Source organism: Emiliania huxleyi (genome assembly GCF_000372725.1).
Source record: "Emiliania huxleyi CCMP1516 unplaced genomic scaffold EMIHUscaffold_279, whole genome shotgun sequence".
NCBI lineage: Eukaryota > Haptophyta > Isochrysidales > Noelaerhabdaceae > Emiliania > Emiliania huxleyi.
In genome coordinates, this window is record NW_005199935.1 from 134,567 (window position 1) to 146,051 (window position 11,485).

The window sequence follows — 11,485 nt, forward strand, 5'->3', positions numbered from 1 at the left end:
TCATCCCCCCCCCCCTTGGGAGTCGCACGAGCGCGCCTGCAGCTGCATTGAGTCTGCGGCACTGCTCGAGTACACGATGTGGCCACGCCACTTCGTCTGCACGCGATGTCGGCCGAGCCGGGTCGCCTTCTCCACCGCACCCGGCGTGTCCCACGCCGTGAATGCTGGAGCCGCTCCGGAGCAGGCGGCGCAGGTGGCGTTGAGGCGGCCGAGGTTGAGCACCTCAAAGCAGCCGCGCGCCCAGCTCCTCGCCGCAGCGGTGCCTCTCTCTGGCGGCTCCCATTGGGGCAGCGAGACGCGCGACTCGCTCCAAGCAGCCTTGGACTGGGCCAGGTGCAGCAGCATCACCTCCCGCTCGTTGACGACGAGCGTCGAGCCAGTCAGCCGGAGCCGCATCGCGCCGCAGGGGCAGAAGGAGCAGCCAGAGGCGTAGTCTGTGCACGTCTTCGCCTCTGCAAACCTCATCTTCATCTTGCTCATCACCACGCCGCCCGTGACCTCCGCGAGCCGCGTCAGCACGTCGCCCATCGTCTCCCAGCCGCGCGAGTAGTGGTACTCGCCCCACCACTCGTCGAAGTGCGCGTAGTCGCCGGACGCGACGACCGCGCGCCACTGCGGCGAGCGGCGGAACAGCGACGCTCCTCCGCCCTCCACACGGAAGGCTGTGAACGGGCCCCACGCCTTTTTGCGCCACGGGTTGGGGTAGAGCGGGCAGACGACATTCACGCGCTCGCCGTGGTCGCACGGGCAGTACTTCTTGTGCAAGTACACATTGACCAGGTTGACGTTGGCCACCTCCATCTCGCCCGTCTTTGCGTTCCGGCGCAGTGGCATATTGCAACAACCGCCCACCTGCCCCGTCGCGTTACGGACTGCGCACTGCTCCCGGAAGTTGGCCGCGCCACGCCCGCCGTCCGACTGTCGCGGGATGCAGCGGCAGCACGCTGCGTGCTCGTTCCGCGTCGCGCGATCCATCCACGAGAGCAGATCGCCAAAGACAACGTCGAGGTCGGACCAAGCCCACCACTCATGGCCCGCCGTGTGCTGTGGGTAGAGCTCGGCGGCGAGCGGCTTCATGTCGTTGCCTTTGCTGTAGTGCCCGGCGAATGTGTCGTTGTATCGGACACTGCTGCCGTCGCCCACGAGCACCGAAAGCCGTGTCTGTATCGCCGAAAAGCTTACTTGCTCGAAGCGCACGTTCGGCGGCAGCACCGCCGGCGGAGCCGCATCGCCAACGACGACAAAGTCGACGCGAGGATTGACGTGCATCGATTGAAGGGTAAGCGGCAGCCAGACCGGCAGCTCGCCAAAATAGAAGATGAAGACGACGAGAGGCCGTCGCGAGGGCGTGGACATACGATGGCGGCTCTTCTGCATGCACAAGGCACTCCGAATTCAGCTGTTTTGCAGGTTTTCTTTTTTTCGCGACAAGTAAGACCTCGCAAATTCTGCGTGACCTTGTCCTCTCCCATGCTCTTCCGCCATGGGCACTAGTACGCGGGATGGCACAAGAAGGGCAACGGCTAGAGCCGAGAAGGGATGCTCACTGTGCTCATCCCTCCTGCCCCGGATGCGCCTGCTGCCACTCTCGATCGAATCTGCCGGCGCACCATGTGGCAGGGGGAGAGGAAGGTGTGCTCGAGCGCCTCGCCCGTCATCGGGCTCGTCGACTTTGTCGCGAGCCAGCGCTCGATCGCCGTCCGCTCGTACGCATGCCCTCGGCCGCCATCACCGGGTCGATCATCACCTCGGTCGTGATCGGGCAAATGAAGTCGTCCGGCGGCTCCTCCTCCCTCGGAGCCGGCGCCGCCGCAGCGGGCGACCTTCGATCCTTCTCCGTCAAGGGGACGTGCCGCGCGTGGCGCCGCGGCTGGAAGGAGACGCTGGTGAAGCGCAAGCGGCCGCGCCTGCTCGTGATCGGCGGCTGCAGTGAGCCCGAAAACGAGTTCATCAGCTCTTTGGAGCGGTATGACGCCGCGGCGAACGTGTGGGAGGAGGAGGAAGCTGTGGCGCCGATGCCAACGGCACGAAGGGAGGTCGGTACGGAGGTGCTCGAAGGCAAGCTCTACGCGGTGGGCGGCCAGAGTGATGCCGACGGCGCAGCTTCCAACATGGTGGAGCGGTACTGGCAAGCTGTACGCCGTGGGCGGGTACGACAACGATGGTTTCGTACACCACAGCTCGGTGGAGCGGTACGACCCGGCGCTGAATGTGTGGGAGGCGGTGGCGCCGATGGTTGCGGCGCGGATTAGTCTCGGTGTGGCAGTTCTCGACGGCAAGCTGTACGCTGTGGGTGGCTTCAACCGTGAGAATGGCGGCCACCTCAGCTCGGTCGAGCGGTACGACCCGGCGACGAATGCGTGGGAGGCGGTGGCGCCAATGGGGACGGCGCGGGTACTTCTCGCCGTGGCCGTGCTCGACGGCAATCTGTACGCTGTGGGCGGAGAGAGCAATTACGACTACCTCTCCTCTGTCGAGCGGTACGACCTGGCTGCAAATGCTTGGGAGGCGGTGGCGCCGATGGGGACGGCGCGGGCAGATCTCGGTGCGGCGGTGCTCGATGGTAAGCTGTACGCTGTGGGCGGCGAGAAGGAGTACAACGAGGAGGACGAGAGCCAGTTAGTCAACACGATGGAGCGGTACAACCCGGCTACGAACGCCTGGGAGGGGCTGGCGCCAATGGCAACGGCACGAGATCGCAGCGCGGCGTTTGTGAGCCGCTCCCCGCTCGAACGAAATCAGAGAAGCGCAGAGAGATAGATAGATTACTGTGCGCCATGCTCCCCTCCCCGGCTAGAGCCGAACCTTTCGCAGAGTTTTCATGAAGGTTGTGGAGGGCGAGACGATCGAGATGTCCCGTACCATGTTGGCAGAAAAAGATGGTGAGGGCGATGGCACACTACGGTAGGAGAAGCGGCGGGCGGGTCGACCCGTTGGAGGAGGGGGGGAGGGGCCGGAGATCGCGGAGGCGGACTCCCCTCAAAAAAGAAAAGCCGTGACACGATTGCGCTCAAACGCGGCTCAGCGCTCTGCTTTAGCTTTTCGCTGTATGGCCGAGCGACTTTCGGCGGAGCGGGCGCTCGACAAGGTGGAGACGGGTCTGAAGATTGCCGACTCACTACTCAAGCTCGGCGAAAACTCTGGGTTACCACTCCTGCCGGCCGTTTGCAGCGCGGCTCGAGGCGTCCTTGAAGTTGTGCAAGCGTCGCAAACTGTGATCGAGGATGCGCTATCGATTGCGCAGCGCACGATCGACGTCCTCGAGCTGCTGCAGCTTATGGCTGAAAACGTGGAATGCATGTACGTGTCGAGCCGCGCTCGCGTCGAGGACCGGATGCGCGAGTTGCAGCGGCTGCTCGAGGGCGTGCGCTCGGCTGTTGATGCCTTGGGCAAGCAGGGCTGGCTGCGACACGTGCTCAACGTTGGCAGGCGCACCACGCTCTCGCAGCTCGATTCGGATATCACCGACCAGCTCGACTTCCTGCTCAAGTTATACAGCCTCGCTCGTGACGCGGACATCATCGACCGGCTTAAGGCGCGCGAGTACGCTGTGGAGGCGGAGGTGGAGCGGCAGGTGGCCGAGCGGAAGGCGCAGGGCGAGGCTGTCGACGCGGATGCGCTCGAGAAAGACTCCGAGGTTGTACGCGGCATCATCGTCGCCTCGGGCGTGTCGGACGCCGAGTTCCATAGCGAGCTTCGCGAGCTTGGCCCTGAGGTGCGTGAGGGGGTTGCGTCAATGGGCCTCAAGATGGACATGATCGCGGAGATGACGCACTCCATCAAGCTGGAGATCGCAGAGATGAAGCTCGCGTCGGGCAGTGCCGCCGCGGTGCCGGGCCACAGCTCAAGACTGATGGCCTACGCATACGACGCGCCTCCCGGCCAGAAGCGCAAGGCCGCTGCGCGGCTTGGCGGCGGAACCTTCGGAAGCACCTATCGCATGCGCAAGAAGGATGGCATCGACGAGCGGCGGTACGCAGTGAAGTTCATCGAGGATAAGAACTCGAAGCTTTCACCGTCGGAGCTGGAGAAGGAGGCACGGCTGCTGGCAAAGCTCGACCACCCACACACGGTCCGCTACTTCGACTCCTTCTGGCACACGGTCAAGGCGCGTGACGAGGACGAGGAAGACACGGTGCAGTTTGTGATCGTCATGGAGCTGCTTTCGGGGGGCTCGCTGGAGGCGAAGATTGCCACGTCACCGCAGCCGCCGAGCGCAGCGGCCACGTGGGTGCAGCAGGTCGCCTCAGGCCTCGCGTACATGCACTCGCTCAACCTGCAGCACCGCGACCTCAAGCCGGCCAACGTGATGCTCGACATGGCGGGCCGCGCTAAGATAATCGACTTTGGGCTCGCGTGCGTCTCTTCCGCCTCGCGCCGCTCGCGCACCCAGACCAAGGTGGGCACCGACGCCTACATGTCGCCCGAAAAGGCCCGTGGCAAGCGGTACGGGCCGGCGGACGACGTTTGGGCGGCCGGGTGTATCCTCGCGGAGCTGATGCTCGGCCGCACGATCGGCAACGTGGCGCTCGACGCGGCAAAGTGGCAGCGCGCGATCGCCGAGGGCAAGTCCGCGAGCGAGTGGCTCGGTTCGTGGGTCGAGGGCTGTCTCCAGGAGAGCCCGGGGCGGCGGCCGGCGGCGGCGTTGCTGGAGCAGGGGCTGGCGTCGGGTGGCCCAGGTGCGCGCGAGGCGGAAGAGCGCTCGCGATGGGAGGCAGCGGCGGCTGCAGCAGCAGCAGCAGATGAGAAGGAGCGCGTGCGCCGCGAGGCTGTCGATCGCTCTCGGAGGGAGGCGGAGGAGCGCGCAAGGCTCGCGTCTCTCCTGGCCAACCGCGAGACCGCGATCGACGCGCTCACCAAGGCCCGCGCGAAGAAGGACGCGGGCGACCACGCGAGCGCTGTCCGCCTCGCGGAGAAGAGCCTGCGGATCTGCAAGACGGACGAGGCGCAGGCGTTCCTCGACTTTCTGGTCAAGTTTGGTCCGGGCTCCGAGGCGGCCAAGGCGATCGACCGGGTCCTGCAGGCCGCTGATCACTACGCCGTGCTAGACGTGGCGCCGGACGCCGACGCGCCGGCCATCAAGCGCGCGTACCAGCAGCGGGCGCTCAAGATCCACCCGGACAAGAACCTCGCGGCGGGGGCGCAGCAGGCGTTTCAGAAGCTGAACGAGGCGCACAACACTCTCTCCGCCAAGCGCGCTCGGCAGGAGGCTGTCGACCGCTCTCGGAGGGAGGCGGAGGCGCGCGCTCGGCAGGAGGCTGTCGACCGCTCTCGGAGGGAGGCGGAGGCGCGCGCTCGGCAGGAGGCTGTCGACCGCTCTCGGAGGGAGGCGGAGGAGGCGCGCGCTCGCCAGCAGGCTGTCGACCGATCTCGGACATACAGCTCGGACGACGAGACGTGGATCCGCTGGGAACAGGCAGAGGAGGCAGGAGGAGGCAGGCGGTGCCGACAGTGCGATCGGGATATACATACCTCCATCATGAATGGCCCCACATTGTTCAATGTGGATGAGGTAATTAACGAAGCATTGCGAGCAGGGCTGTGCTGGTATTGTGCACCCTAGGTGTGTAACTGTAAGGAGTTGCTACAGGTTATAAGCCACTACTTTGAGAGAACTGCCCTGAGAGAGCTGTTCACAGACGCCCCACCCTAGGCGGATTGGGCAAGAGCGTCTGTGACTCGTGGAGAGTGGTAACTGGTCGGGTATAAGCATCGAGCCGAAAACGAGTCGATAACTGATAAGTGTAAGTGTGTATGTATGGGTGGACGCGGGATAGAAGATGACGGCACGCTGTGAGCGACACAGACTCACAGACCTACAAACTCACAAAAGACGCTCAGCCAGGCCGCGCCGCGCGCGAGCCACTCTCGCCGCCGCCGGTCTCGCGCGACACTCGCGCCCGGGCCGCGCGTTCCTCGAGTCCTCGTCTCTCTCGGTGCCCAGCTCATCAAGCTTGCGGCGCTGATCCGAAAGGTGCAGCTGGGCAAGCTGCCGCAGCAGAAGAACAACGGCCAATGGGGCACTTACAAGAATCTGCCGATGCGCTTTGCAGCCTTCTATTATTGTGCACGGTGCTAAGTGCATTGCCGTTCTTAACGGAGTCGCTTAGGCGGCTCCGGTGGTGTGCCGGTGATAGTACTAGCACGCGCCAGTTCGCACCTGTGTCGAGCCTGTGTGCTGTGAGAGAGAGTTCTTTTGTTTAAATTCTATTATTGGTGTAGCCTTTGTCAGCACGACAAGACGAATGGAGAATGGTGTCATGCGTACGCCGCCCGAAGACGCGGCCTTCTCGAACTGCCCCACGGATGCACCGCCAAACCGTATGCCCAGCGTGGCTGGCCCACGGTCGAGTGCGCGTGGGCGTCTCTCGTGAAAGCCGTAGCGTGAGGAGGTGAAGTACTCTATAAAATGGAGGTGGAAGGAGTCGTAGGATGAGAAATATCGGGCAAACTTGTACTCTCGCCTCGACAAATATTCAATTTTGATAACCGTAAGTGGGACGCGGCCGCGAGCAGGCCCGGTCCGAAGAGTGGCAGCAGATAAGCTGAAGCGCGCCTGCGCGCGTCTCCTACGTCCGCCTCCCCCCCACAGCCCGCGCGCAGGCCACCGCCGCCTCCAACGCCGTGTCGAAGGTGCCGAGGTAGACCTTCCTGTCGCCCACCTTGGGGTGCGCCTTGAAGCGGCCAGAGGGCTGCTTGCACACCCCCTTGTAGCCAGTGCCGTTGCTGCAGAGTTGCAAGCGAAAGCCCTCCGCCTCCGCAGACACTGTCGGAGGCTGGTACTCGCCGATCGCCCGCGCATACGCCACCGCCGCCTCCACCGCCGTGTCGAAGACGCCGATGTAGATGGTCCGGCTCCCCTCGTAGCGACGCGCTTCGAAGCGGCCAGCCTGCTGGGTGAGCTTGCGCACCCCCTTGTAGCCGGTGGTGCTGCCGCCGGCGAGGTGCAGCTTCAGCCCCTCCGCCTCCGCCACCAGAGCCTCCTCCTCCTCCTCCTCCTCCTCCTCCTCCTCGTCCTCGTCCTCCTCGCCCTCCTCCTCCTCTTCGTCCTCGTCCTCCTCTTCCTCCTCGTCCTCCTCCTCCTCGTCCTCCTCCTCCTCCTCCTCGTCCTCCTCCTCCTCCTCTTCCGCCTCCTCCTCGCGTGTACGGCCGCAATCGGAAGAGCGCAGGCGCCCGCCCGCCCTCTCGATCGAGCAGAGGCCAGCGTGGTACGCCCCGCGGGAGCAGCCCGGCGTGCCACACGGGAGCCGCGCCGCCTGCGCGCGATCCGCGCCTTTCGCTGCCCGCGTGCGCTGCCGCTTGGCGTTGACACGCTTCTGGTGCCACTCTGCGCTGTCGCCATGCGCGTTGCAATGCGCTGGGTCGCCGCCCCGCCAGTGGCGGCACTCAGACACGCGTACGTCGCAAACAAGGCAGTAGCAGTTGGGGCAGGCAGCCTCGTTGCCCTCGACTGGCGCCGCGTGAGGCCGCGCAGTGGCATGGAAGGGGTGGAGCGGGCAGAGCGCCCGCTGGTGCGGCAATTGCTCAGGCAGCAAACCTGCGTACAGAGCAAAGGAGGTGAGCGGGTCTCGTCTCGTGGCGGTTACCGACGAGTGACAGAGGCACACCGGATGCGGCGGAGATCTGCACGTCGCCGCCTGCGAGTGAAGAGGCGGCGGCTGCGAGGCTCGGGAGCGGCGCCGCGACCTCCTCCACCTCGTCGTCGCTCGGCGCCTCCGCCTCCACCTCGTCGGAAGCCGCGGCCTGCTTTCGCGGCGCAGCAGCCGGCGCTGCGGACGCGGACGGGGTCGCCTCCGGCTGCGAAGGACCGCCTCCCGTCCAGTCGCTCGCTCTGCCGAGAAGAAAACCGTCGCCGACTCCGAGCCGCTGCACGGCGGTGCGAGCGCGGCCAGTGCTGCGTACCAAGGCGGTCGGTGCAGAGGCCGTCGTCGCCGTCTCGCTGTCCTCCACCGCCGCCCCGGCCGCCTTGCCCGCCAACGCCGCTGCCGCCGTTGCCTCCCCTTCTGCCACACCCTCCGCCGCCTGCTCCTCACCCTGCGACGGAGGCTGCGCCGCAACCGTCGCACCCTGTGCCTCCGCCTGTCCCACCGCCCGCGCATACGCCACCGCCGCCTCCACCGCCGTGTCGAAGACGCCGATGTAGATGGTCCTGCTCCCCTCGTAGCGACGCGCTTCGAAGCGGCCAGCCTGCTGGGTGAGCTTGCGCACCCCCTTGTAGCCGGTGGTGCTGCCGCCGGCGAGGTGCAGCTTCAGCCCCTCCGCCTCCGCCACCAGAGCCTCCTCCTCCTCCTCCTCCTCCTCCTCCTCCCCCCCCTCCTCCTCCTCGTCCTCGTCCTCGTCCTCCTCGTCCTCGTCCTCACCGCCCTGCAGCTTCAGCCCCTCCGCCCCCGCCAACAGGGGCTGGTCGTGCTCGTCGGGGCGGGGGGCCGAGGCGGAGCGGGTGGCCGATGCCGCCATAGACATGTCTCCACTGCGGTACTCGAGGCCGCCACCCTCGACGCGCTCCTCGACGATCTTGTCGACCTGGTAGACTGGAGCGCCACCCTCCTCCTCCTCCTCCTCGCCTTCCTCCTCCTCCTCCTCCTCCTCCTCACCGCCGTCTTCCCCCTCCTCGCCCTCCTCCTCCTCCTCGCCCGCCTCCGGCTCCGCCTGCCCCACCGCCCGCGCGTAGGCCACCGCCGCCTCGATGACCGTGTGGAAAACGCCGATGCAGATGGTTCTGCTCCCCTCAGTCCGGAATACTCGGTAGCGGCCACTCTGCTGCTCATAGCACACGCCCTTGTAGCCGGTGCTGCTGCTGCTCGAGAGGTGCAAGCGCAATCCCTCCGCCACCGGAGCCTCCTGGCTAGAGATGGCCTCCGAGCCTGCTGGCGGCGCTTTCCCAACCGTCGCCTCCACCTCCACCTCCGCCCGTGCGTCAACCTGGCGCACCTTCTCCTCCGACTGCCGGACACCTTTCAGCCAGCTGCTAAGGGACGCCTGGGACACATGCAGCACCGCTGCAAGCTGCTTCTGCGAGAGGCATTGCATGCGCGCGCGAACGCACGCGACTGACCTCGGCGACTGAAGGCAATTCCTGACGCAATCGCCCAGGAAGGCCACGTCGTGGTCGAGCGCAAGCGTCGGCGCAGCGGCAGCAGTGGTGACGGCGAGAATCGCTGCGCCGGTGCCCTCGCTCTCACAAGCAGAGCTCGCACCCTTTTGCACCACTGCTGCCGTCACCCGTTTTGCCGTCAGGATCACCGCCGACCTCCGTTGGCCGTCCTCGCTGCCGCTGTCGCTTCCACCGCACTGCACGGATGCCGCTTGCTCCTGCGAGCGAAACTCGAAGCCATCCACGACATCAACGTCGATCTGCATGTCTGGGCGGTTCGCGCCGCAACCGCTGCCGCTCGCAGTCCTCTCCACCGGCTCAGCGACGGCGAGACGAAAACGCTTGGCAGGGGGTGCAGCGGCAGCCGTCGGCCCCTCCCCGACCGCCCGCGCGTACGCCACCGCCGCCTCCACCGCCGTGCCGAACTTGCCGAGGGATATGTACCGCCCGCCTGTCCACTGCTCCGCTTTGAAGCGGCCGCTCCAGCTGTCCTTGCGCACGCCCTTGTAGCCGGTGTTGCTGCCAATCGACAGGTGCAAGCGCAAGCCCTCCGCCTCCGCCACCACCGCCACATCCTCCCCCTCCGCCTCCTCTGCACGCGTGGGCGCCGGCCGCGCGGTGGGATCCCGCCACGTCAAGAGCCCGGCGTCCTCCTGCTCGCGGAGCAGGGTTGGCGCGCGCTCGTTGTCCTCGTAAAGGATGGTGTGCTCGCCTGTGCTCGCGTCGTACGACACGACGACGCCGCGGTAGGTCTCCATCTTCCTGCCGTTCACCCAATCCACCCACACGCGCCTACGTCATGAAGACGGTGGACCGACGGCGTGATTGCGGCATCGTGCAGTGTATTCAGAGCATCGCGTGCACTCGAGGGCCACGACATCGCTGCATACGTGTCGCATCTACTCCGAGCACCGCCCTACGACCTCCGCGCCGTAGCTTGGCGGCATCCGTCGCGACGACGCCAGCAGCGTGAAGTGCCCCTCCTCGTCCACGTCCTCGTCCTCGCCCTCGCCCTCGCCCTCGCCCTTGCCCTCCGCCAGCTCCTCGCCCTCCGCCTCTGCCGGCGCCGCCTCGCCGCCGCCCACTTCGCCGCTACTGCTCGCGCCGGCCACTGGTAAGCGAATCACGTACCGTGGTAAGCGAATCAGCCGCTCGGCAGCGTCGCCCACGACGCCGCTGCAATCGGCGAGGGCCCTGCGGGCGTCGCCCTCCGAAAAGCCCATGCCGATCAGCTCCTGCAGCGGGCTGGCGCACCTGCGCCCGCTGGCGCACCTGCGCTGCTGCCTGAGCCCGATCGCAACGGTTGCCGCGACCTCGCAATCGAACGAGCGCTTCGCAATGCGCCGCCGCTTGGCCGGCAGCGCGGGCGCTGCGTCTGAGTCGGCGTCGTGCAGCGCAGCTGCCGAGTAGACCTAATGGGCGCAATGCCAACCCTGCGACGCTGAACACTCGAAGCCGGTGTTCAGTTTCGTGAAACTAGCTAGGGCGGTGCTGCGCTGAAGCCGTCGTGTGTGGTTGGGTATGCGTGCACCTGGAGCCTCACATGCGCCGTCGGGCTCCGCTTGAGGACGCACTTTTGACGCTTGGTGCCGGGCCCGCCGAGTCGCGGCTTGTCTCGGCAATAGACGCACTCGTCGCAGTCGATGTTAGCGGACGGCCGACTGCCCGTGCGGACGCCGGTGCGCGACACGGTGAGGAGGAGCCTCACGCGAACGACGTTCGCAGGCACGTCTATCTCCATGGATTCAACACGGGACCTAGCTGATGAGCGAGGCAAGGAGCGTCCTTTTCTTTTTCGGTAATGCCAGTGCGCGCCAGTCCCGCTCCGTGAGCACTCTTTTTTTTCGCGAGACACCGCATGCACATGCTCGCTTGCCGACAGCCCGCGCGCCGAGGCTCTGCCCTCGTGCGCCGCCTGAGTGGCCTCGTCGGGCCTCCGCCACTTCTCCGCGCGTCGGTCCAGGAGCTCGGCTCATCGGGTCTCGCCGCGACCAACGCCGCAGCTGTCGGGCAGCCGCCGCCTCCGACACCTGCGCCGCCTCCGCCGCTGCCACCGCCGCCGCTCGAGCCTCCGCCGGCGGTGACAGCGACGGCGGAGCCGGCTGTGGACGCCTGCGGCGCGGCCGGCCTGATTAGCGATGTCGCATCACCACCCGCCGCTGCCGCGATCGACGCTGCGGCGCCCGCAGCAAAGTCCAGCTGGACGAGCAGTCTCAGCAGCTGGTGGCGGGGCAAGGCGGAGGGCGGGCCGGCCGCCGCCGGCGCGGACGCGCCGACTCCCCCCGCCGCGCCAGCGGAAGCGCTGGCGGCGGAGGCGGCGCCAACACCTCCGCCGCCGGCCGCAGCAGCGCCTTCAGCAGAGTTTGGGCCGGCGCTACCGCTGGCGGCAGA

The 11,485-nt window shown here is 66.6% G+C and overlaps 3 protein-coding genes across 3 annotated transcripts; 1 reads left to right on the top strand and 2 right to left on the bottom strand.

The window, feature by feature from the left end:
• On the bottom strand, window positions 1–1,356 carry EMIHUDRAFT_116121 (hypothetical protein; the record flags this gene model as incomplete). The annotated part of the gene is made up of 1 exon (XM_005776517.1): window positions 1–1,356. One exon carries the CDS (start codon window positions 1,354–1,356, stop codon window positions 1–3), a length of 1,356 nt encoding a protein of 451 aa, XP_005776574.1.
• A 2,791-nt stretch (window positions 1,357–4,147) lies between these two features.
• EMIHUDRAFT_58778 (hypothetical protein) lies at window positions 4,148–4,429 on the top strand (the record flags this gene model as incomplete). The annotated part of the gene is made up of 1 exon (XM_005776518.1): window positions 4,148–4,429. A coding segment is annotated over one exon (282 nt), but the record flags the coding sequence as incomplete, so codon positions are not given.
• Window positions 4,430–6,569: 2,140 nt separating this feature from the next.
• EMIHUDRAFT_315492 (hypothetical protein) lies at window positions 6,570–8,768 on the bottom strand (the record flags this gene model as incomplete). The annotated part of the gene is made up of 2 exons (XM_005776519.1): window positions 6,570–6,983; window positions 8,757–8,768. The coding sequence occupies 2 exons, from the start codon at window positions 8,766–8,768 to the stop codon at window positions 6,570–6,572; spliced, it is 426 nt and encodes a 141-aa protein (XP_005776576.1).
• Window positions 8,769–11,485: the final 2,717 nt, after the last annotated feature.